Source organism: Aethalodelphis obliquidens, unplaced genomic scaffold (genome assembly GCF_003676395.1).
Source record: "Aethalodelphis obliquidens isolate GAN/ISIS:26980383/991018 unplaced genomic scaffold, ASM367639v1 scaffold8, whole genome shotgun sequence".
Lineage (NCBI taxonomy): Eukaryota > Metazoa > Chordata > Mammalia > Artiodactyla > Delphinidae > Aethalodelphis > Aethalodelphis obliquidens.
This window is the reverse complement of record NW_020837952.1, coordinates 39,529,261-39,556,422: the sequence shown is the minus strand read 5'-3', so window position 1 is coordinate 39,556,422 and position 27,162 is coordinate 39,529,261. Positions and strand designations below refer to the sequence as shown.

Genomic DNA, 27,162 nt, shown 5'->3' with positions numbered 1-27,162 from the left:
TGTTTGTTCTTTGAATAAGGGAAGCCGCTCTGGATGAGGGGATAACCACAGTTTATGGGCAATTAGGAAATTTTGATTTAAAGCATTTTCAGGGAATTCCCTGACAGTCCAGTAGTTTGGACTCGGTGTTTTCACTGCTATGGCCCAGGTTCGATCCCTGGTTGGGGAACTAAGATCCTGTAAGACACACAGCATGGCAAAAAAAAAAAAAAGTCTTTTCACAAAATGCAGATTTGTTTTTTAAAGCAGGAAATACACTCTTTATAATAATAATAATTTTATTAAAAAACTAAGAAAAAAAGAGAGGTAAGGACTCTGTACTAGATATTTCACAAGTCTCTCCTCAGGATGCAGTTAGGAAGTTTCTTTCCTTTTCAAAGATGCAGCACTTACAATTCCTAAGTTCTCCTAAGGGAAGATATGTGAACAATTAAAAAAACAACAACCCCAAAATGTATTTTCTTTAGAGGACACAATGAAGATTACAAAGGAAAACAAGAGGCCCCGATTTATTTGTAAACCATCTTTCACTACATTTTTAAAAAAGCTTTAGTTAGTGTTGCTCTTTTGAGAAAGAATTTTAAAATTTAACTTACAAAATCCATTTAAAAATTCTTTATCTGGATATAATGCCAACTATACAAGGTGGCACTACACAGTTTTTGAACATTACAGGGATTTTCAGCAGTTTATAAACTCTGTAAATCTCAAGATAGGCTTCTTTTGGAGTCCGATATTCCTGGTAACAATGCAACACAATCATCAGGTTTAGTTATAGATTAGTTATATGTCAAAATAAAGCAGAATTAAAATACTAAAGTTTGTCTGACTTGTAAAATAATATGGGTGAGTAAAAAGGATCCAGCTACAACCAGTACCATTGGTGGTGGAGTAGAGAGATAACAAGCGAACAAGTCCCACAGTTTAGAGTAGGTCATGTCAGATGCAATTTAAAAAATCAGATAACATTTATTAATCACTCACTCTCTCCCAGGTATTGGACTGGCAAATATTTAATCCTTTAGTGATCAGCATTATGGTTATCTCATTTTATGAACGCAGAAACAATGACTTGCTCAAGTCAACATTAGCAGTAAGGTGAGAGTCAAACCTAGAAAGTCTGACTCCAGGAGGCCCACTGTTTCTTTTTGCTGCCTGTACTTTGGCCAAAATATAATCCAGGATTTAACAAGCTTTTTAAAAAGCATAAAGAAATAGGGAAATCACTGAGACATCTTGATGAGTAAACAAAAAAATAAGTTAAAAGGGAAATTAAGAAATATGACCAGGGAACTTTCCAGAACGCTCGGTGAAAAGGTGGAGGAGCAGCGGCTGCCCGAGCTGCGCACGGCAACGCGCTCCTTCCCGCTCCCCCATACCTGCGTCGGCCCTCTCACCGACTGTAGGAAATGGTGAAAGAAACCACTTATTATGATGTTTTGGGGGTCAAACCCAATGCCACCCAAGAAGAACTGAAAAAGGCTTACAGGAAACTGGCCTTGAAGTACCACCCTGATAAGAATCCAAATGAAGGAGAGAAGTTTAAACAGATTTCTCAAGCTTATGAAGTGCTCTCTGATGCAAAGAAAAGGGAATTATATGACAAAGGAGGAGAGCAGGCAATTAAAGAAGGTGGAGCAGGTGGCGGTTTTGGCTCCCCCATGGACATCTTCGATATGTTTTTTGGAGGAGGAGGCAGGATGCAGAGAGAAAGGAGAGGTAAAAATGTCGTGCATCAACTCACAGTAACCTTAGAAGATTTATATAATGGTGCAACAAGAAAACTAGCTCTGCAAAAGAATGTGATTTGTGACAAATGTGAAGGCCGAGGTGGTAAGAAAGGAGCAGTAGAGTGCTGTCCCAATTGCCGAGGTACTGGAATGCAAATAAGAATTCATCAGATAGGACCTGGAATGGTTCAGCAAATTCAGTCTGTCTGCATGGAGTGCCAGGGCCATGGGGAGCGGATCAGTCCTAAAGATAGATGTAAAAGCTGCAATGGAAGGAAGATAGTTCGAGAGAAGAAAATTCTAGAAGTTCATATTGACAAAGGCATGAAAGATGGCCAGAAGATAACATTCCATGGTGAAGGAGACCAAGAACCAGGACTGGAGCCAGGAGATATTATCATTGTTTTAGATCAGAAGGACCATGCTGTTTTTACTCGACGAGGAGAAGACCTTTTCATGTGTATGGACATACAGCTGGTTGAGGCATTGTGTGGCTTCCAAAAGCCAATATCTACTCTTGACAACCGAACCATAGTCATCACTTCTCATCCAGGTCAGATTGTCAAGCATGGAGATATCAAGTGTGTGCTAAATGAAGGCATGCCAATTTATCGTAGACCATATGAAAAGGGTCGCCTAATCATTGAATTTAAGGTAAACTTTCCTGAGAATGGCTTTCTCTCCCCGGATAAACTCTCTTTGCTGGAAAAACTCCTACCTGAGAGGAAGGAAGTAGAAGAGACTGATGAAATGGACCAGGTAGAACTAGTGGACTTTGATCCAAATCAGGAAAGACGGCGCCATTACAATGGAGAAGCATATGAAGATGATGAACATCATCCTCGGGGTGGTGTTCAGTGTCAGACCTCCTAATGGGGCCAGTGAATAACACTCACTGCTGGCATTTTATTTGCAGTAGTGATTGAGTGAAGGACTATAATCATAACATGCTCACTACTTGCTATTGTTTGTTTTAATAATCAATTATACTAGTGTTTTAAAAGTTAAATGAAGAATAAACTCGAATATAAAAGCTCTGACTTTGCCCTGTATGTATGATGACTTCAGTGTGCAAGATAAGTTTAATACTTGTAAAAACTACTTTAAAAAATTTCCCCTAGCAGTTGTTAGGCCATACTTTGTAATTGATTTCAGCTATGTACATGGAATAGCTTAGACTGAAATGCCAGGTATATGTATTGGCTTCAGTGTATGACCCTTAATTGTTAAGCTATGAAGTTAAAATTGTATTTAACTGGCAGTCAGACGAATTTGTAGAGAAGTGTTGGTCTGTATAGTGGTATTAAGTGGGATTCATTGTGATGCCTCTGCATTTATTCTATTGCCTCAACTGTTACTTGAAGATGGCATGCTATATAATTTAGCCTGTGGTATCAGTGATAGAAATGACACCTTTCTAAAGAAGGGGTTTATCATATAACATGCTGCTTCTTGAGGGCTTGCGCTTGTAGGATTGCATTCCCTTCTGCTGTGCCATCTTTTTTTAATATATCTAGCTATTGGTCCTGGTTACTTTTTTTTTTTCTTCCTTCTCTTTGGACCACAGTAAGCCTTAGTTTAGAGTAGTCACTTCTGGAGCAGGGTAACTTAGAAGTTAGAGTGATGAGAAGTACTTTGCATGTATGAGTTAGGAAGGTGTTTTGCAGGTGTGTTACAGGCTTACTTTAAACCATTTAACTTATGCTCCAAAGTAACTGTAATTTAATGTTAGTAGAATAGCAAATTATGAATAGCTTTAATTGTATGTTTAAAGTCATATGTTCACAAGCTTAAATCTGGATATCAGAATTTAAGCAATTCTTGAAATGTATGAATGTCTCCTTAATATACTGATTCAAAAGCAAAAAAAAAAAAAAAAAGAAAGAAATATGACCATAATTCTTTCTCCAAATCCTTCTTAAAGAGTAACAGCTATTACCATTTTGGGTTAACCATTATACAACAAGTCCTGTTGTAGGTATTTTGTTTGTTTTCTCATTTAATCTAACACCTTGTAGGGCAGGTATGGTAACTCCTTTTTACAGATTAGGTAAGTTCAAAGAACAACTCACTCAAGGTCAAATGACCAGTCAGTGTCAGGGCTAAAATATAAACCCATGTCTGCTCAATTCCAAAGTCGCTGCTTTTTCATCATTAAGAATCTCCCAAATTGTTCTTTGAAAATAACTTTATTTCCATCATAGAGTAAAGCATGGTCATAGTATTGAATTTGGAAGTAAATGGAATTACCTACAGTGCAACCACACTAAAGAGTAGCTATTGGTATATTAGTATTTTCTCATGGGCTTTTTCTAAACACAGAGTTACTAAATATATATTTATGTATCCTGATTGTTTCACTGGTTTCTCCAAGTTTTTACAAAATCTTCATAAGCAAGTTGTAGCTGGTATACAATGGTTCACCATGTTGGACTTACTGTGATTCATGCAACTGTTCCTCTACTGCTGCACATTTAGGCTGTGTTCCATTTTTCACTATCATAAGCAAAACTAATAAGCAACGTGGTATATAAAGCTTTAATATATTTGAAATCATTTCCTTAAGAAAGATTTACAGAAGTGGAATTACTGATTTAAAGCATATAACATTTTTAAGGCACTTTAAATGTCAAACTGCATTCTGAAACGAACTTTAGGGAACTAAGGAAACCAGTAAGAAAACTACTGTAGCAGCCTCAGTAAGAATGACGGCAGCTGGGACTAGAATGGTGGGAATGACATGAAAAAAAGTGAATGAGTTTAAAATGTATTTTGAAGGTGCAACCAACACAAAAATCTACTCATAGCTTATATGTGAAGGGTAAAAAGAGTTATGGATGAGAAGGATAGTGCCCAGGTTTCTAGCTTAATAAGTTGTATGATGCCATTTATTAAGATGGGTTAGAATGAAGTTAAAAGTAAATCAAGGCAAATTTCAAGTGACTGGAAAGAAAAACAGGAGAACTAGAGCTTTTATGTGGATTTGAAAATTTTAAAGATGTAAAAGTTTATGCGGTTCAAAACAAAATGAATCTTGAAAAATATGCTGTTAACTACACTTGCACTGATTTCCATGGTATCAAGTGAAGTTTAGAGGCTAGAAATAAAAAAATATCTAAGTGGAGTTTGCTAAATACTGAAAAGGAAGTTAAAGACATTTGGCTTGACTTTTTAAAAATACTACTGGAATCTTACAATGCATACAGTTAGTTTTTGTAAGATGCTTTAACTTATGTTTTTTCATGTTATTTTTTTCTACTACTAACTCCAAAGGAGTTCATTAAATGAATGTACCATAAATCTCATTACCAATCTCAAATCACTGAACTTTTAACTCGTTTCGAAGATTTGCTGCTGTAGTAATATTATGAACGTATATCTTTGATTACTTCCTGAGATGAATCTGTGAGCTTAAAATTGCTGGCGTAAAGGGTACATACCTTTGTGAAGAATGGTATTCACAGCTAAAGTGAAGCATACTAGTAAGGCTGAAAATTTTTATCACATTTATTGGCCATTTCTGGTTTTTGTGAACTGGCAATTCACACACCTGACCTATCTTCAATAGGTTTCACATACCTTAGTGCTCTTTATATAGAAAGAATTCAAGCCCTTTGTTTATAAATCACTGCAATTTTTTCCCTGAGCTTATTTACATTTAAAGTATACAGCATTTGGGGCTTCTCTGGTGGGGCAGTGGTTAAGAATCCATCTGCCAATGCAGGGGACACGGGTTTGAGCCCTGGTCCGGGAAGATCCCACATGCTGCGGAGCAACAAAGCCCATGTGCCACAACTACTGAGCCTGTGCTCTAGAGCCCACGAGCCACAATTACTGAGCCTGCAAGCCTAGAGCCCATGCTCCACAACAGGAGAAGCCACCACATTGAGAAGCCTGTGCACCGCAACAAAGCCCCCGCTCGCCGCAACAAAGCCCCCGCTCGCCGCAACTAGAGAAAGCCCACGTGCAGCAACGAAGACCCAATGCAGCCAAAAATAAATAAATAAAATTAAAAAATATATATATATACAGCATTTAAAGTTTAGAAGTTTAATTCTTATGTAGTCAAATATATCCTTTTATGTGGTTTTTAATATATGAAAAAATTCTTGTTCCATATAAGAATTTTGGAGATTTTCCAAGGAAAGATGCTGATCTTGTAGGTTTTTTACCCATGTTTGTTGAAACAAATGGCTAGTAAATAAAATCACTCATATATTGGGTTCCTACTAAACTCATTTATCTTCAAACTCTAATTTAATACAAGAAATGCCTATAGTAAGAATTTAAAGTATTTCAATATCAGAACATAAGGATCTCCTCTATTCATTCATTGATTCATTTATTTATGGCTGCACTGCACAGCATGTGGTATCTTGGTTCCCTGACTGAGGATGGAACCTGTGCCCCCTGCAGTGGAAGCGCAGAGTGCTAACCACTGGACAGCCAGGGAATTCCCACTCTTCATCCAATCTTCACAGTGCTGTCCCTCTTTAAAGGCAATTTCAAAAACATCAGTAAGGCTATTATGGTAATGGTATCAGGCAAACAACAAAAGAAACAGGTGCACCATTTATATTCAGAAAGCACAGGCACAATCCAAATGCATCTATCTTTTCAGCCCTTCCCATCCATGAATGGATTACCTTCAATGCAGGCAGGCTGAAGCCATCTGTAAGGTTATGTGCTTCTTCTTCTGAAATCTGCTCTTCACTAAGTCCAAGGCCCAGCTCCTTAAAAGGCACCACACAGATGTAGTTGGTTACATTGTCACTCTCAGAGTTCAGGGGGTAGGTTAAATTAGGTTAAGGCAATCAACAAAGCCTTTTCATTAAAGCATAAAGAGTACAATAAAACTGTCCAAAATTACCTTTACTTATCTTTGTTCTGAACTTTGAGGAGATTTACATCAGTTTTTTAAAAAAGAAACTAATCTTAAAATCTAATATATTAATATACCTCAAATCTTACAGGATACTTGAGAATAAAATGTCTTTATAGCTAGAGAATTAAAAGTTCAACTCTTCACAAGCGCTAAAGTGCTAATTTAGTTATTTTTCGCATCTACCTTTTGAAACTGTATTATGTACTTTATTGTATCGTGGCTCAGGCCCTCACCACTCTACAGCAAATACTTCCTCTTTTCCTCCAAGTCTGCACACTGCAGGACATCATTACCTGACCGTTACCTGAAAACATGAACTACTGATGTAAGTAACACTAAGCCTGTTCCATCAAGGTTGCTGACATAGACTGCTGCTGTTTCTGCCTTCCTCTTCCTCATGCGCATCTATCAACATTATTATGTGACTTCCTCCTCTTTCATTGTTTTTGTAAAGAATTATATCCATACAATTCTTGATATTTGAACTCTTCATGCATTTATAACATATCCCTATTTTGTCGTATTATAATAATCTTTTGATATAGTACTAGGCAGAATCTATAAATATTCTATTTGTGAGATTGGTTTTTATTTGGAACTGAGATTATAGTATCTGCATAAATAAAATGATGTACTGTAGCTTTCTATCTAAACTTTTCTATGGTCTGAAATAGTTTTTTGGTTTTTTTTTTTTGCGGTACGCGGGCCGCTCACTGTTGTGGCCTCTCCCGTTGCGAAGCACAGGCTCCGGACGCGCAGGCTCAGCGGCCATGGCTTACAGGCCCAGACGCTCTGCGGCATGTGGGATCTTCCCGGACTGGGGCACAAACCCGTGTCCCCTGCATCGGCAGGCAGACTCTCAACAACTGTGCCACCAGGGAAGCCCCTGAAATAGTTTTTTTTTTAAAACTACAAAATCATCTGGACGAGGTAAAAATTTTTTCATTCACTTAGTTTTTGAATAAGTAATATATTCAAAGGATTAAAAATTTATAAGGTATTAAGGGGTATAGTAAAAACTGCTTCCTACCTCTATCCCTTAGCCACCTAGTTCACCTACCCAAAGGCAAAGGCAATCACTGTTACCAGTATCTGGTGTATACTTCAAGATATTTTATGGTTATGTACATACATAAAAGGAAATCCAAATATAAATGTGTGTGTATGTGGGGATATATATATATGTGTATATACACATGCACACACTCTTATTTATCCCCTCATATATACAATCCCTTCTGTGCACAAATGGAAGGGTAGTATAAATACTGCTCTGTGCACTTCGCTTTTTTTTTTTTCATTTAACAACATAATTTGGAGATCATTCCACAATAGTGCATCAAGACCTTTTATCACTTTTTTACAGCTGCACATTTTCCATTGTTTACATATATAACCAGGTGCTTTCTTTTTTTAAATGGAATTCTTTTTATTAATCTCCAGTGTCTGAATTCTTCCTAGGTCAGTTTTAGAGATTTGTGTTTTGATATGAAATGATCCATTTCTCCCTACAGTTTCAAAGTTGTGGCCACAAAGTTACAAAACTATCCCCTTACAATAACTTTAATTTCTTGCTCTGTTCTCATTACTAATCTTGTATATTTCTATTCTTTTTACTTTGATCAGGCACACGAGGGTTTATATAACTTACTGGTCTTTCCAAAGAAATAGTTGGTGGATACTTTTTTAATTCCTTAAGGTTTCTTATATGGAGAATATGATCCGGCCCCTGCCTACTTCTGAATCTCATCTCATACTCTGACTCCCAACTTACTGTGCTGCAGTCTTCGAGTATGATGGTCCTTTTTCTGTACTCCAATCATACTAAATTCACTCCTGCCACAAGATCTTTATACTCGCTGGTCCATCTGACTGGAACTCCATCTCAAATCTAAGTTTAAATTGCAGGCCTTCCCCTATCATCCAATCAAAAACAGCAACCCACCAATCACTCTCTATCCTATTCCCCTGGGGTTTTCCCCCTTTATAGCAAATATCTGAAAATATTCTGTTCAGTTTTTATTAATTATATCATCCACTAGAAGGCAAACTCCATAAGAACAAGGATCTTGTCTATCTTGTTCGCTGCTAGGTTCCCAGTATCTAGATAAGTGACTGGCCCACGGAATTCATACCATCTGCAATCTTTGTTAGGGCCCTCTCAGCCCACCTCACTCCCAATCCCTCACTAAACTATAGGCTCCCCGAGGCAGGGACCATGTCTATTATGTGGACCACTGTATATCTAGTGACTAGCAAACTGCTTGGCATAATATTCACTGAATGAATAACTACTTGCAGTTAACATGCCACACTGTCATATCTCTATTTCCTTCTATATCTTTTCTTCCTTCTACTTGCAATGCACACTTTTATCCTCAAGGTCAACTCCTACTCATTCCTTGAGGGTCAACTCAGGTGTCGCTTCCCTGAAAGCCTTCTGTGTTTTCACAGAAGTCACAGGTCAAGGACATTGTCCTGCTATGCTGGAATGCACCCTGGGCACTTATACTGTATTATGAATATCTACTGACTACACTCAAAAATCTTTAAAAGTAGGTAGTACAGGTTTTTGTTCTGTCTTCCTAGCACACTGCAGGCAGGTATTTAGGTAGTAAACAAATTGAATAGACAAGTTCTTGACTAAAATGAAAGTGCTTTCTCCCAATTTCCAAAGAGGTAATACAGTACAGTATGTGTATGTATGTATGTGTGTGTGTGTGTGTGTGTGTGTATCTAGATATAGAAAATCTATACATATATAGAAAAGGTTTAAAGTCCTAAGTCCTACAGTCAAGACACAATTTCACCTCTTACTAACTGTGTGACACTGGGTAAATCCCATATAAAGTAGAGATTTTATTTAGTTTTCTCATAAAGTAGAGATAAGAAAATCTACATGGAAAGGTCTGTATAAGGATATAATGATAGAACATAAAGCACTCTGTAAATTTTTAAGCATTATATTTATCAATGTTACAGTACTCAGCATCCTGAAGGTACAAAATAGTTTTTGCATCCCATTTACTCATAACTTACCTAACAAAATTTTAACTAAAATAAAGATCTTATACACTTTTATTTTCTAACAGACCTAATTTCCTGACTTAGTAAATTTAAGAGACAGACTTATCGTCATGCAGTCTTTAAGTGCTTATTATATACCAGACACTGCGTAAGCACTTTATATGCATCAATTCATTTGGTCTAACAAAAGCAGTCAGGAAGATTTTGTTATTATTGTCAGTTTACCAATAAATAAAGCAAGGTACAGAGAGTGAAGAAACTTGCTTACGGTCACCTACACAGTAACTGATTCAGCCAAAATTTAGACAGCCAATCTGACCCTAGAGCCTCTGTTTTTTGAAAGGGGAAGGATTTCCTGTTGCCAGTTTATTTCCATGTCATGACGCAAATTTGTCATGTTCAGTAATTTGAAAAAATGTCTGACCTAGAGAAGCCAGGTTCTTTTGACTTTATTCTTTGGACCAGTGAAGGGAGGGACTTCAAGTGTTTTCCTTGTTAAAAATGAGCCACATGAGAGCAGAACTTTCTTCCTGTCTATTATTGTCATTCCCCTAAGTTTTAAAATAAAAGTGATGATGGAAATCAGCTTCAAAATAGGCAATTTCAGTTTACAGTTAACTTTTATAGGATGCAGCTATGATATCTATATTCAGGACTCTGGAAACATTGCTTATTCTTACATATAGACAGAAAAGGATATTTTTTCAGCATATATAGGGTAGCTAGCCTTGCTGCTTGAAAGTTGGCTCTTACAGTTCTGTAGACAGCTTTCCGAAGACCGATGAGATGCTGACTGGGATGCTGTCCAGCTTTATTAAATGGGCAAGCAGCACTGACCCTGTCAAGCAAACTTGAAAAGTAAAATGTGATACAACTGTACAGGTGTCCTAAAGTTTTTGTTTTCTAAATCCACAATTCTATTAAACTTAGGAAAAAAAATTCCTTTTTCATGATTTTCATTAGAAAATGCTTATAAATATCCCAACTCAGGTTTCATAAATAGATATTTCCCTGACACATATATAGCCACCAGAAAAAAGACAAATGAAAAATTAAAATCTCAAAGAATAAAGGCTTTCCTCTGATATGGGGAAACAACAAATTTTAATTGAAATATAGTAGAACTGTAGGAATATTTATGTAAGAAACTGTAACTTTTTGATATAGACACTCTATCTGCCAGAATATACTAAAGTGGTACTACTTTACATTAGTTTTCAAAACCTATGTCTACAGTAAGTATGAAAGCCTTAATTATAAACACTTTCACATTCTTAATATGCATTTACATACGTTCATCAATCGTATTTTTGGTCATTTGTACAGAACAATCAAATACTGTATAGAAATACATTCTGTACATTCATAAAAGTAGGGTAAAATGACTTACCCACCTGCAGCCACTGGCACTTACCTACTCAAAATGAAGTAGGGGACGCAGAAAGATAACAGGACCAGTGGCCAACAGGGGAATGCAAGTAGAAAGGCAAAGTAAGGGTTACTACGTAGTAGCATAGCTACTCTCAAAACTGTTCAAGAGGAGGCACATTTCATAAGCACTTTTCCAAAGATAAATGGGGAGTACCTATTTGCAACAACACCATGTAACATATTATGCTTTTATAAATGAAACCATGAGTGATTTCATATTACATAGTTTTCCAGACAGTAAGTTTTTCACCTAACTAGTAACCTCTCCTAATAGTAAAACAAAGTATTTGGAATTTATAAATTTCTTACACTATAACCACAAATTTGTAAAATAAGACATCTAACTCAAAACATAAAAAAATGTTAAACCAAACTAAACATATTCAGGCATTAAAAATCTATAAAAAACAGGACAATGACGGATAGGCTTATTTTAAAATAAAGAAATGAGGCAAAGAAGGGTTAAATTATTTGCTAGAGAGGAAAAGTTGAGGCAGAATACAACAGCACTAATATTTTCAATATATGGACACTATTGTTTGTATTCCATTTTACTAACTCAGTCTTAAAAATGAAAATATTTCTAAAAAATTATGATTCAAAATTTATTATTCCTCATAATTTTTTCAATCCATTTTCCAGTTAGATGGAGACAAGTGAAGTACAATTGTTCCAAAAATTTTTCTGTCTGTCTGCATTTGAATAGACAGAAGTCATAATCCAGAGGGAAATCATGCCTAACGGGCCCATTTTAGCTCTTCATGCCAATTCTAGACATATGGGTAAAAGTGGGAAAATGACAAAAGGCACAGAATCCTCTATACAGGCCTAAGCATTAATTGGACACAGAGCCACTTTGCTTAACCTGTCAGTCCTCTTGTTGTGCAAGTCCAGAATGAAAAGGAGCTATATTACTTACTTAGTACGATTTTTAACTTTTAAAATTTGACACTCAGTATTTGCTACGCTCTATCAACAAAAGTGGACTTTAACTACAATGGAAGGACCAAAATTAACAGACACTAAGGACTGTTACATTTTGAATTAAGCAGAAAGAGAAGTTATAAAATCTCTCTCATGTCTCTGGAGTTTACAACACTGTTCCAGAATACAACAGAGTGAAGAATGAGAGGATTACTGGAGACTCTTCTACTTTCCTGTTTCATGATATTCCAAATACAGCTTTTATGTCAAGATTGTTTAGGTACTACTCTAGAGTGAGCAGAGTGGAGGATGCAATGACTACCCAAGGTTCTTCTGCCCCCCTCTTTTCATGACTTTCCAGATACAACTAATTAAGAGCAACAATTATTCTCTGCCATATACTTACTTTCTCCCACCTATAGGTTGCAGACGTTATATGAGTTATATAAATTATTAAATATATTATACTACAACTGTCATCTGTAAGTGCTTAGCTGGCAGCCTAGTGTACGGGAAATAAGCTTTAGAGGCAGATGGAATGAACTTGAACATTTGCTCTACCGCTTGTAATTGTATGCCTTTAGTTGTATGCAAAATTGTCTGGCATAGAATATGGAACATAATTGGTGTTTTCCCTTTAATAATAGAATAAATAGTCTATCTATCTGGTAGCTTGATACACTTAGAGCTAGACTGTTGAATATTTAATTTCCCATATTAAATATCAGTGAGAGTATCTGAGAGTATCAGTGCCAAAATATCTACTACTATTAACCTAAAGAATATTATTAATACATGGCAAGAGTTTTCAAAATGAATTCTTGTGAGATACATCTATCATGTAAACTGAGTAAAGAGAGCATCTGACGGTGAGTAAAGAGAACAAGTATTTATTGGGTAACTACTGCATGCGAGGATCAAGGCTCTCTATGTTATCTTATGTAATCACATGGTAACACACAGAAATAATCATGATTCTCAAAGCACTTTGGTTTCTCAAAGTAGAAAAAAGAATCATACCACTTATTAAATCTAATATATAATGTATTTATTCCTTCACTTAGCAGTTAACAGACTTTGATAAGTGCTAAAGAGACACCTAGTTTTTTCTGTAAATGCAAAACAAAAATGAAAATAGGTAATAAACATTCTAATTTAACTATGTAGTAGAAAAGAATTATTTAAAAAATAAAATGAAAAATGAACTCACAGTGTAAATCCTCTGGAAATGACTTCAGTTTCTTGAATGAGACGTAAAGCTTTTCTCACGAGGTTAGTAAAACCTCGGCTATTTGTTGCTATATCTTCCAAATGGACATTGTATTTTTTTAGGGTTATTTGTAGTTTTGCTGTCCTCCATAATCTCAAAGCTCTTATGATCAGATAAACAAATAGAATCACTCCCCATAGCAGCCAGGAAGATACAATCCACCAAGTGGGAAGCATAATGAGCAAACTAATGAAGGCAAATAGCACTGAGACATCCCTAGAATAGAAAAGCCAAAAAAATGATATCCATCAGTCCAGAGAAAGATGAGTTACTTTAGTCAGCAATTCAGGTTTCCTAAAATAGATAAAATGCTAGCTTCTTTATAAAGTATGACTTTATAAAATATGACATTTTAAAAAGTAATATGAAACAGTTAAAAAATATCTAGCACCACTGTCTAGTTGCTAGACACCCACTGTCTAGAGCTAATCAGTTTAGGTAAAGGACATAAATAGGTATCTTCTGAAAAAAACTTTTTTTTTTTTTTTTTAAGATATGTGCTCTTTAACCTAAAAACAAATTACAGATTTTAAAATCTGATTTTACAAATATAAAATTTAAAAAAACTTTAATTTTTACTAATTTTTAATACTAAAAATCTTTAATATTTGGAGATATCATGAGGTCTTTTCCCCTAAAATTAGACTTTAATTATCTGTGCAAAAACATATAATACCTCAAGAAAATATAAGCATTTTTCCAAATAGAAATAATATATACTTCATGAGTAATTGCTTTGAATAAAGTCATCTTATTTTATTTTATTTTTATTTATTTATTTATTTTTTGCAGTACGCGGGCCTCTCACTGTTGTGGCCTCTCCCGTTGCGGAGCACAGGCTCCGGACGCGCAGGCTCAGCGGCCATGGCTCACGGGCCCAGCCGCTCCGCGGCATGTGGGATCTTCCCAGACCAGGGCACGAACTCGTGTCCCCTGCATCAGCAGGCAGACTCTCAACCACTGCGCCACCAGGGAAGCCCCATCTTATTTTATTTTATCATTAATTTTATTTTTTATTTTATCATTAATTTTAAATAACCATCACCGCAATTCTGGAAATATACATATTTATTGCTGACCGTAATATGGACAAGCTTTGTATTTTTACACTGCTTTAACTGAAGTCAAAATATATAGGAAATTTTTAAAATTTAGGTCAATTACAAATCTACAGACTAACATACATCATTCAAGCAATGAAGGTTTAGATGAAAATGTGAAAATATAGAAAGAGATAAATATAGGGGAGCTGTATCTGAGGATATCCGAAAAACAACATCAATACTACTTGAAGACAGTTATATAGTCAAACTATAAAGAAAATGTAAGAATGCTTCTTAATAAATATTTGCCTGCCCTAATTTCCCTTGGAGTCTTTTACTGTTAGACAATATTGGTAATATCATAAAGCAAAATCTCATCATATACTTTTATGTATTTATAGCAAAGTCTATAATGTATTTATAGGGCTCAGAATTGCTTAATGACATTTGAGGTCAAAGAAAACTTGAATATAAAGTTATAAAATTCTTAAAACCTATGCTTCCTTCTAGCAGCTCCTTAAGTTCTTATATTTTTAAAGGATAAGATGCTTTACTTCATCATGATATCTGAGTGACTACATATTTGGAAAACACCATACTTTGCTATCTATTACAATATGAAGCATTTGTCAATGTGACAGGAAAGACACATAAATTCAGAGCACTGAGGCCAATGAATGTAACTGCCCATATAACTTGAACAGTTCGAGCAATAATTTAGTTCACTTAATAAACTCATACTTTAATAGGAAGAGGATATTTACAGTTCTGTATATATAATCCCTTTTTACTATACATATTTCTTTTTAACAGATTATGGCCTGAGACTTCTGCATTAGACCCAAATACTTTAAGTGGCTGACAAGTTTTAAGGTAGTTTGAATTGTCTATTGTCTATGATCTCTTCTCACCCAACAAAGCAGGAATCAACTGTTTACCTCCATGCCCCATGTCCTATCCTTGGTGCTTCTACAATGTAATTACTACATAATCTATTAATGGTAAAGAAACATAAAGCACTGGCTAGGCCTTCATGAGCACATGTGTATAGGTATATGGGTAAGAGAGATTTTATTTTTGGCATATGTTATACCTGCTTATTGGGTTGTTAAACACAGCACTAACTATACTGAGTTGAAAATATATAATAATCAAACTGGATATTTTTTCCACCTTCACTTGAAATAGTATTTACTTTAGAAAGGGACTTTTTTTTTTTTTAACCTCTGGCATATCATTACATTAATTAAAATGCTAAAATGTTTATAATGCCTTTATAATGGAGAGCGTGATGACTGATTTCCTCTGGTAATACTCTGTATGTAAGCAACGGATAGATGTTTTCTGGACAGTACCAAATATTAGGGGTCGCCAGGGAGCAAAGTGTTGGAAGGTGTCCATTTTCCTGTTGTTGAGGTTGTCCTGCAGACAGGACACTGGGATCAAGTAGCTCAATCAGTTCCACATCCTCTTGTAACAGGACTTCCTGTTGCAGGATGGTATGTAGTGAGTCGAGTCGGAATCCAATATCCTTGACATTAAAAGACCGGAAGAGAGGTATTAATACATGCATAATTTTGTATTAAATATTAAGCTCCTACCATGCTAATAAAATTAGAGGTGTTTATTTTTAGTACAGATTCCAAGAAGAAGAAACAATAGTCAATCTATTTTCAGTATGATGGAGAGGGTTTTATTTTCATTATAAATGTGAAACAATAAAGACTGAGGTAGACATTATGGAGCCACATGTGAGTGAAATATATATTTTTAATAAACAGATGTGAAGTAATTACAGATTAATAAACCTGTTGAGTTAAGCCTAATTAATTAAATTGTTGGAAAACAACATGGAAAATATAATCCTGTAACAGAAGATGCTGTCCCTGGATGCTATAACAATATAGCCAATATCTAAGAATTACATCAGCAGGATCAAGGCTTTCTAAAAATGGACATTTAGAATGTATTAAAAATACATCATTAAGGAATATAATACAAAATGACAAAAACATGTGCATAGCACTTTATAGTTTACAAAATGCTTTCACATATACCAGCTTATTTATTCCTCCCTCTTTTCCTTCTACCCACCTATCAAGGAATACATACCAGGCAACATGCTTGACATCAAAAGCATAAAAAAATGAACAAGACATACAAGACTTTACTCTTAGAGAGTTCATAGTCTAACGCAGAGGACTGAAAAGTAAGTGCAAAGAAGTGTGATGAGGTATAACTAGGTTATTATGAAAACGGCATAGAAGGAACAAAACCTGCAACAAAGAGAAAGTAAAAGAGGTGATGCCTAAACTGAATCTTAAAGGATGAATCAGATGAAAGAGTTGGAAGAATGGGATGAGACAGAATGAAAGCAAGTCTCTTCTAGTTTGGGGACCTGCAAGTCACCAATATTAGTTTTTGCAGCGTGTACCTGGTGGAGGGGTGAGAGATGAGATAGCAATGTTAGAGCAATTCTCACAGTAACCCTGTGATGTACATTATCATCCTCCTGTCCATTCTATAGAGGAGAAAACTGAAGCTCAAAGAGATTAAGTAACTTTCCAGGATTATGATTTCAAACCCTAAGTCTTTGGTAGTTGATTCTTCTTCCCTGAATATAGTCTTCTCTACCAGAAAATTTAGTTTTATGTTGTATTAAACTTAGGAATAGGGAGATACTATTGTATGATAAAAATAAAGAGAATTTCTAATGGACAAGACCCTTAGCAATGAAAGTAAAACCAGTTAGGTCTAGGGTTTGAGGGCAGTGGGTTTGCTCTTCTTAATCATTCCCACACCACAGATTCTAGCCCGAGCTAACCATGAGGACTTAAGCAGTGATCTACACACTACAGATCCATACACTATGCAGTGATGCACTAAGAGCACATATCCTCTTGGTCATGGGCTATACATCACTTTTAGAGAAGGAGAAGAATATTTTTAGTATTAGGACTATTTGGATGTATTTCTTTTAATTATCTAAAAAAAAAAAAAATCTCAGTGGAATGCTGATCTTCCTTTTAGCCTATAAGGCTTTTTTACCATCTACTGATACACCCTGCACATACCTCTGCAGCACTTTTATGGTTCATATTTGAACTACTGCCTCTTCTCTCTTACAATCCTAACATTAGGAACTACTTAGTTTTTCGACATTCCACCCCACTTTCATAAAGAGAGAACAGCACAACTCACTTTATATTACTGTTAGGGGTGAAGAGGGGGAAGTGGGCTGCAGGGTAGCGACAGCAGGTGGGCAATGGAAGGCAGGAGGGCAGGGGGTGGAGCATGGTAGCTTGTCCAGTAATCCTTAAAATAAACCTTCACATATTGGCCTTATAATTTGGTTTGGATTCCCCAATCAGACATGACCATATTCAAATACAAGTACTAAAAATAAAACTTTTGCTACAAAAACTTGACATCAGGCCTTTTATGAGACCTCTAAGTAATTGTATAGGGGTAAGTTTAAAGAAGCCTAATTAAATGAAGGCTAAGGCTGACAGAGGGGGGAGGCTGTTAATGCAGATTGGGAACTCTTCCTCTTCACAGACCCTCTTATGGGCATGCCGCTTAATCAGGAACTCACTTTCTTCAACACCACTCCTTGGCATCAGACCTGTTGCAGAACTGGGATAAAGCCTCCCCAAAACCAGTGTGATTCGAGGCAGTATTAATAGTTTGGGTGCTCTGTGCTGGGGGGAGGTGTGCTACGTGAACTTTGGCTCGCCCTCAACAAGTATCAAGACTTAGTGCCTGGGTTTATATTTTGGTCCCACAACTTAAGCAAGTTAATATAACCTTTCTGTTCCAGTTTCCTCATCTGCAAAGTGAGGATAATAACAGTACCCACTTCACAGGGTTGTTGCAAGGATTAAATAAGTAATTATTTATAAACTACTAAGAATATCTGGCGCACAGTAAGCGCTATGTAAGTGTTAGCTGTTAGTGTTGTTAGTACATATGAAATAATTAAAAATACAATAAAGAAAAGCTCACAGAATACAAAAACTTACAGAACATAGCACAGATAATTATTACAAGGTGGTTGCAGAAAATAAGAGATCCAACAGACTGAAGTTTCTAGGAAAGACCTTGAGGAAGAGCTAGTACTGCTTATTGGAAACATTCCAAAAATAGAAAAATGGAACAAATTTCACAGTATAATAGTACAAATATAGACACAGAGAATAGGCAAGGAATAAAGGAAAAGGAAGAGTGTATTGGGCTGATGAAAATATTGGGGGATAAAGCTGGAAAGGTAGATTAGGGCCAAATTACGCAGACTCTTTCATGCCAGTGAAAGTGATGAATTGGACTTGATTTGATAGGTAGTAGGGATCTTTTTAGAATTTAAACAGAGAAATAGCATGAGAAGATAACTTAGGAAGAATTCCGCTTGGATGGAATGAAAAGACTATGAGAAGCACAGCTAAAGAATAAAGAGATTTCTATTTTGGCCCCTAGGGATGGAGAAGAGAACTTATTCATGTGTCAATATACTTCAATGATCTTACACGCTTTTTAATATATAGTGCTATTTAATAAAGCTGATGAGGATCAAGTGAAATAATGTATGATAGCACTTTATAGGCTAAAAAGCACTTTAAAAGTGCCAATACCACTAACATCATACTTGCTATAAAGGAATTTTTTTTTTAATCTTTAAGAAGAAAAGTATTACCTTAATGAAAATGAACAATGGTAAAATGTTCAGATATCATGGAGCAATTGCCAGTATCTTTATAAAAGGAAGAGACTGGTTCAATGTCTGTATAGATAACAAATTTTAAAATATTTCATAATCAAGGGGAAAAGTCAAGCAATCTCATGCCAGATGCTAACTGGTCAATTCCTTGTTCCATTACTAGTAAACTATTTCTCAGGAATGTACTTCCTACAATTCTGCATAATATAGGCACAAAAGGGATGCATTCAGAAGCTGGTACTTTACAGTGAAATATGACATGAAGCATGTGGCCAGTGATAAAGAACCAAGAATGAAAAGATCAGGACTATGCAGACTATGATTAAACCACAGAAAAATGTATATGGATCCATATACCTTACCACAGTCCTAGTATCACTGAAGAATGAGGATGGCTCCACCTGGCTAGAGATGATGTCTACGTAGATGACAAGACACTTCATTGACCTTTTCAACACACCTATGAAGACGAAACCCTGAACAGAGAACGTGCCCATATAGATTGCTAAAAAAGTAATTTTAGTCAGTCAAAACATAGTAATACTCAAGTTAGAAAGGTGGTACATTATAATGAAAAGAACCTGGGATTTGAAACCAGGAGACCCGAGTTCAAATTCTGATTCACTTTCTAGCTGAACATTCTTCAACAATTCACTTAATAAGTATTCTTAACCAAACTGAAATGTCTGAACCTCAGGCTTCCAAATGGTAGAACACACTAAACCTTATACAGCGTTTGGATTAACAAATCAAAATGTGAAAGCACTTTGTAAACATCCTTTGACAAATGATAGTTTACAAGAATGATAATTATCATCTTAAAGTCACAGGGCAGCATAAGATTCTGAAATCTGCTTACTTGTGAGAGTCATAAGAATTTTAAAACTTTACTTTTTTTAGCTATATTAACTAGACTTTATACTGTTAAGATGTACTCCCTCTTGGGGCTCAGAGATCAAGCTAGTCTTTGGGAAATTCTGTGATTTATCAGTCCCGGAAGACTAAATTTTATATATGAAGTTGTCAGAGAATGGTAGATTAATGATAAATAAATTAGGGAGGAACCACTCTTGATTCTGCCCAAACTTTGTAAACATAGGCTGTGGAATAGAGACAGTCAAGTTCCTAATGAAAAGGGGGAGGATCCCACTAATAGATCTATTCCCTTCCTCACAGAGAGGAATACCTGTCAATGGAGGAAGACGGCAGCAGGAAATGAGTAATCTAACAAATAGGGCTTCAATAATTACCAGAATATCCTATTCTCAGTGGCTAATAACCTCTTAGAAGATAATACTAATGAGTCCAAATGCAAAGATCCCCAGTTACTGAAGAACTTCCTTTCCTTTTTTTTTCCCCCTTAGGTGATACAAACAAACTTTAACACTTCATGAAGCAGATCAGTCTCCTTTTGAAGAACAGCCCAGAATTTCTAATCAAAATCAATCACTGCCCAAATCAGTAGCAAAACAAATTCGGATTCATCAATTTTCTCACTAATAAACCGGAGTCCTGAAAAGTGACAAAAAAGAAGTGAACACTCACCAACTTGTGAAGTAAGTCATCATTCTTACTGCACTGAACCAAAATCCAGCTTTTGATGGTTTCAGCCACTTTTAACAGGATGCCTCGCTAAAGGAGATGAATGACATTGTAAAGGATTATTAAACCACACCTCAATAGCAGAAAAACTTCAAATAACTTACTTCTAATTAATCATAATTTTTATCAGAAAAAGAAAAATGTCATCTAGGTTATATTATATGTTTTGCCAGCGTGTTGCAGTCTCCTTATTAGATCCCCAATTTACTCACACATCAGAATCACCTGGAGGATTCAGTCAGAAACATACTCCTGGGCCCCCCAACTAAAGATTCAGATTCAGTGAGTTTGGAATGAGACCTGTAAACCTACGTATCTTGGGTACACTATATACTACCTATGTCCACATGACGGTGGTATTGGGTATGTATTTCAAAATGAAAACCAAGTACTCCAAGTTCTCAAATATTAAGAGCATTTCATTCTATAATACTAAGGCAGAAAGATATTTTAATCAATTTTAGAAAAACTGTCTCATATTGAAATAAAAGTTATATTATTGAATCAATCAAAAATTCAATTTACCTTAATAGCCCATTTCCTGAGCAGGCCAGTAAATGGAGTTTACTTTCATTGAGTGACTATTATATTCCAGGTACTGAAAAAGGGTCATGGGAACAAAGATGAATATACATAACTGCTGTTTTCAAGAACTTAGAAGAGACAGTACAAATAATTACAAACCAATGTAAAATCTGAAAAAGTGTGGGAAAAAGGAGGTCAAGAGGAGCTGACACTGGAGCTAAGCCCTAATAGATGAATAGGAATTTAATAACAACGGAGGGAAGAACACTCCAGGCAAGGGGAAAGGATGAATAAAGGAGAGAGCCATGGAAGTACATGCCATTGGGGATGGTGGCATAGTTTGGGACAGTTAAGACCCAAGGGAAGAATAATGAAGTTTAAAAGGTACACTGAGATTGTAAAAGACTGTGGTCTTAATAACAGTTTAGAATGTATCCTATAGACTGTGAGGAGTCACCAAAGGTTTTTATATAAGGAAGTGAAACAATAAAAATCAGCACTTTAGAAAAATAACTGGCAACAGTGCAGAGGCTGTACTAGCAGGGAATGAGCTCTGCCAAGAAGCATGATTAGAAGGATATACAACAGCCCAGCTAAATAATGATAAAGCCTTGAACTAGGGTAGCAAAAATGGTAATAAGTAAGGATTGGCTTTTAGAGACAAAGAAGTTGAGTCACTTAATGACCAAATCAACGTGGGAGTGATGGGAAATTGCAAGATAATTGAGAGGGTGGTAATTTGGGAATACAGAAAGAATATTTTGTTTCAGGAATGCTGAGAAAAAAAAGTTGTTTTAGACATGTTGAATCTGAGTTGCCTGGAGCACAGGCAAATGGAAATGTCTAACAAGTATCTGAAACTCAGTGAAAATGGAGAATAAACAAAAGTGGCCAATGAGGGTAAGAAAGTAGATGAGATAGCTCAGAGAAAACAGATCAAGCAAAGAGGACTGATGCTGAAACTTTGTGGGAGGAATGTTTAAGAATAATCACAGGAACAGAAACCAGAAAAATATACAGAGAATGAATATTCATGAAAAGAATACCAGTACAGACTACTCAATAAGTACTTTAACAATCACATTAAAAAAAAAAGTTTAAAAAGGGTGATTAATGCTAATAACTGTTTCATCATGAACTCATACAGAAAATTTGCTTTCCAAAGAAAATAACTGCTACTTCATAGCTTGAACAGAATTTGGGGGACAATTCTAAAAATATATCCCCTAAGAAGGAATAACAAATCTTTCTAAAATTTAGCTGCTTCATATCTAGAAAAACTCCATTCTAGAAAGATATAGCTTGTATAGTTGAAATGTGTAATATGAAGACTAAATGAATTTTCTAGACATGTGGTAATTTTGAAAAACACCCTCTGGCTATGCTTTTTACTGTTCCTCTACTTCTAAGAGGATGAAATTTTAAACTCTCATTTATTTATAAATTAATAACAACATTTCTATATGTAAAAATACCTGTCATAAATGAAAATTAAATACTTACAAAACCCAAGTTTACACACACACACTCACACACACAAGAGGTCAATGTCCATTTCCTGCCCCAGCACTATCCCTTGGCCCATTCTTTGTCTTTTGTTGCCAAGTAATCTCAAATTCAAATTTTAGTCTGTAAATAATCTTTTATTTTTATTATTTTTAAAAAATATTTATTTATTTGGCCATGCCGGGTCTTAGTTGCGGCACTCAGGATCCCCACTGTGGCATGCAGGATCTTCAGTTGCGGCATGCAAACTCTTAGTTGCAGCATGTGATATCTAGTTCCCCAACCAGGGATTGAACCCAAGCCCCCTGCATTGGGAGCGCGAAGTCTTAGCCACTGGACCACCAGGGAAGTCCCAATAATCTTTTAGATATATCTTTAGGTTTTGCTTTCAAAACTTTTCCCAGGAACATTCATATTTGAAAGGACCAAGGAGAAGAAAGGGTTTAAGTACAGAGGACTCTTGCTCCCCTAACTCCCACCTTGTGAGTGTTAGTGGAAAAAAAAAACACATTTCTCTGGTGTTTACTCTGCTGTTGCAATTGGGCCCAGCTTGTTTACCTCACATTTTAGAGTTTTTCTAAGATGTACAGAAGGAAAGATCTTTTCCTTTCTATCACACAGAGTAAATGACTAATTGAAAACTTTAAAATCCTCCTCCCAAAAGGAACTTGAATTATAATAAAACACTGACTAAACTAGAATGCTTGAGAAATGAGGTAATCTGGTTATAGTTTTTTCTGTTAAATTAGAATTCCTTTTGTTAAAACTGAAATATACTGGAATTTTTCTTATTTTAATAAATACAGCTAATAAAACATGAATCAATCTAGTAAATGTATTTTATAGAACATAATTATTGGTGGCTTCTTCTAGTATGTCAGCCTCACAATGATGTACATCAACTATGAAATATTTACTGTATAAAAGTAAATGATACCACAGATATAAAGGGCATCAGAAATTGAGGTAAATACACCCACTCCATCATATATCCTTGAAACTGTTTATTAAGTATTAATTTGCTTTCTTATAATTTGCATTCTCTTTAAAAAAATTTTTTTGTTTTGTCTACACTTGCTATCCCACTATTTTTTCTTTTTTTTTAAATTAGTTATCTATTTTATACATATTAGTGTATATATGTTAATCCCAATCTCTCTCAAAGAAAAAAATTCTAGTTACTATAGGAATCCTATAGTTGGGTTCTCATTAAGGTTTTAGTTTATTTTTCTGGTTCCTTCCAGATAACTTCAATGTTTAAATATGTAATATATTTTAATCTTCAATCATATTAATTTTAATTCATTATACAAACTACCCATGAGATAGTCCAAAACAGCAAGGATTCATGTTTATCTAAACAGACACATACTACTGATGAAATAAAAATTAAAGTCTTACCAGTGCAAGGGAGAACATGAAGGTGCCAACAAGGTGTTTTTTTGTTTTTTGCAAGGATAAGCGTAAAGGCAGTTTAAATAATCAGTAAAGAACAAAAGATTGAGTCAAAGAGAATGAGTATGCCTTCTTACTTTTGGCAGGGCTCTTGCAGGAGGCTTTTGTTGTCCCTCTGTCACTGTGCATTTTTCTGGTTTTGGTGACAGAGAAGAACATACTTCGAAGTCTGTGTGTCCCAGATCCTGTAAGTACTGGTAAAGTGGAGAATTCTGAAAGAGATATAAAGTAAATTTCAAGATCATTACTACAGTTGACCCTTTAACAATAAGGGTTTGAACTGTGGGGTTCCACTTTGATGAAGATTTTTAAAAATAAATACATATTATAGCACTACACAATGGAGGGTTGGTTGAAGACCGGGAAGAGGAACTGAGAACAGAGAGGGCTGACTGTGAAGTTATACGCGGGTGGGTGCCTCTAACTCCCGTTTCAAAGGTCAACTGTATTTCAGAAGTTTTAGAGGGCAAATTCAACATTATGACAAGTATGCCCAAATTCTTTAAGGCTTCTTCTATAAAGAACTGAATTATCTGTCACAATGCCACGTAACATTAAAAAAAAAATCAACAAACAATTCAACAGAGTAACCCAAAAAAGGAAAAACTAAGTAAAACACAGACTTTTTTTTTTGAGTGAGTACCAGCAAGAAAAAATGAATTTAGGAATATAAGTAGATTTGTTAAGCAATTTCTTTGTCCAAATTTTTGTAGTATTAGAATAGATTGCTTCCTAATAGCTAATCCTGGCTAAAGATAGCTCCGAAAAGGACCCACAGTGAAAAATAGTTATTACTTGAAGCCAAGAAGAATTAATGATCATACTATATCAAATATAAATTTATCATACCATCATATCGATTAATTCATTCAGGCACAAATGAGTATTATGTATCATATGCCAGCACTGTAAACAAACTTAAAACTCCAAGAAAGTTACCTAAAATATGCCTATATAAAGTATATAGCAAATAAGAGAGGTAGGTTTGTGCAGGTTAAGAACACAAACTCTGGAGCCAGACTGCGGATTCAAATCCCAATTCTGCCTCTTACTAGCTTGGTAACCCATGGCAAATTATAATCCTTCTCTGCTTTGGCTGTCTCATCTAAAAACAGGAATAATAACTAATACCTAACTCATAGGGTTCTTACGAGGACTAAATAAATATAAAGCATTTAGAACAGTCCTTGGCACATAGTAAGCATTCAATTTATACCCCAACTTTATAAGAGCTATGTGGAAAGAGCACAGGTTTTGGAACAGACCAAAAAAAAAGAAAAAAAAAGAACATCAAACAGAAACCTCATCATCACCATTGAATGAAAATCCATGGGATAACTCTTTCTAGATAAGTGGCAAGATTTAATTTTAACTTTTAGCCTTTTCTAAAGCACAAAGTTGGTAAATGTTTAAAATAAACCTTGATTCCATTCAACAAGATTTTTAATACTTAAAAAAGACATTATGTCAGATATTAGAGATACAATAACAACAGCCACTCAGATGACATAGTGCTATGTGGCAAAACCTCAACTAAGCATTTTACATGCATCGTCTCAGTTAAGGTTTACAACAAACTAAATTACCATCATGATTACTACTGTTATTCCCATTTCATAGATGAGGAAAGATTCACTCAGCTAGAGAAAGCTGGATAGGTCTGACTCCAAAGCCAGTGCTCTGAAATATTGTGCTATATTACCTAAAATTACAAATACTCCCTCCTGTGTTTAGAGAGGAAGACACCAAAGAAGCTTACTTATAGTTTAGTACAGAGACAGGAAGCAAATTAATAATTACAGGAATGTACTGGTTGCTATGGAAACAGAGGAGAGGTAGCTAAATTAGACCAACGCTTTTAGGGAATATATCTTTGAGTCTGGAAAAATGAGGAAGAGTGGGAATTTGCTGGACTGGTAGCAATTCACTGGCTATTAATTTGAGGGAACATGAAGATGAGTCAGATGCCTTCCTTTTAAGCTATGTTTAATTTCTCTTTTGAGAAAAATATGCAAAAATTTTAAAAATAAGCAGGAAGAATTTACTGTCTTATCCCTGTTATCAGACTTAAAATCTCTGGTGGCACAAATGGTTAATTTTTTCATCACCCATAATGTATCTTCAAATATTGCCTTGAGTTACCCAATCTGTATTTTCAAACTGAACTGTGAACCCCACCCTGCTCTGCCCCCAGAGTGGCAAAAGAACAAGAAGGCTAGCTCTCTGGGCTGACCTTTGGAAAAGTTTACATACTTTAGAAAAAAACCCAAAACTTGTTTTTAAGGCAGTAGAACCCTTTCTTCAAATGAACTCCCATGGGGAAGAACAATAAATAAGATGGATCAAAGTGGAGTTACTCTAATTCAAGGGTCATCAAACTTCTTCTGTAAAAGGCCAGATAGTAAATATTTTAGGCTTTGCAGGCCATATGGTCTCTGTTGCAACTCATCAAGTCCGTTGCAGTAGTGTGAAAGCAGCCACGGACAATATATAGACCAATGAATGTGGTTATGTTCCAGTAAAACCTTATTTATGGAAATACCAAACTTTATAATTTTCATGCATCACAAAATATCATTCTTTTGATATTTTCCCCAACCATTAAAAAAACGTAACACGGGTTTCCCTGGTGGCGCAGTGGCTGAGAGTCCGCCTGCCAATGCAGGGGACACGGGTTCGGGACACGGGTTCGTGCCCCGGTCCGGGAAGATCCCACATGCCGCGGAGTGGCTGGGCCCCGTGAGCCATGGCCGCTGAGCCTGCACGTCCAGAGCCTGTGCTCCACAACGGGAGAGGCCACAACAGTGAGAGGCCCACGTATCGCCAAAAAAAACCACAAAAAACAAAAAACAACGTAAAACACCATTCTTTATTCACCAGCCATATAAAAAGGCACAGAGGGAATACAAATTGGCCCAACAGCCTTAGTTTGTTGACTCCCAACTCAATTAAGATCATGAGGTACACTCTTGCCTGCTAATTGTTCTCTGGGAGGAGGCCTGGGGTCTGGGGATGGGGCCAAACCTCTTTTTTTTTTTTTTTTTTTTTTT

General features: G+C 35.8%; 2 protein-coding genes across 17 annotated transcripts in view; one reads left to right on the top strand and one right to left on the bottom strand.

Moving 5' to 3' along the window:
• The window catches only part of VEZT (vezatin, adherens junctions transmembrane protein), a 74,892-nt gene that overhangs the window by 16,000 nt on the left and 31,730 nt on the right, over window positions 1-27,162 (bottom strand). For 7 of the 16 annotated variants that reach the window (XM_027107216.1, XM_027107218.1, XM_027107228.1 and 4 more), the window contains 7 exons: window positions 24,190-24,324; window positions 20,570-20,656; window positions 19,387-19,500; window positions 15,666-15,841; window positions 13,208-13,483; window positions 10,343-10,492; window positions 6,377-6,524 (listed from right to left, as the gene is read on the bottom strand). In XM_027107216.1, the coding sequence (XP_026963017.1) occupies window positions 6,377-6,524; window positions 10,343-10,492; window positions 13,208-13,483; window positions 15,666-15,841; window positions 19,387-19,500; window positions 20,570-20,656; window positions 24,190-24,324 (1,086 nt within the window). Of the gene's footprint in view, window positions 1-6,376; window positions 6,525-10,342; window positions 10,493-13,207; window positions 13,484-15,665; window positions 15,842-19,386; window positions 19,501-20,569; window positions 20,657-21,151; window positions 21,225-24,189; window positions 24,325-27,162 lie in introns of those variants that run through there. The other 9 variants (XM_027107226.1, XM_027107229.1, XM_027107223.1 and 6 more) reach the window with 9 other exon arrangements.
• On the top strand, window positions 1,296-3,261 carry LOC113620857 (dnaJ homolog subfamily A member 1). The gene has a single exon (XM_027107234.1). It carries the CDS (start codon window positions 1,410-1,412, stop codon window positions 2,601-2,603), a length of 1,194 nt encoding a protein of 397 aa, XP_026963035.1. The 5' UTR covers window positions 1,296-1,409; the 3' UTR covers window positions 2,604-3,261.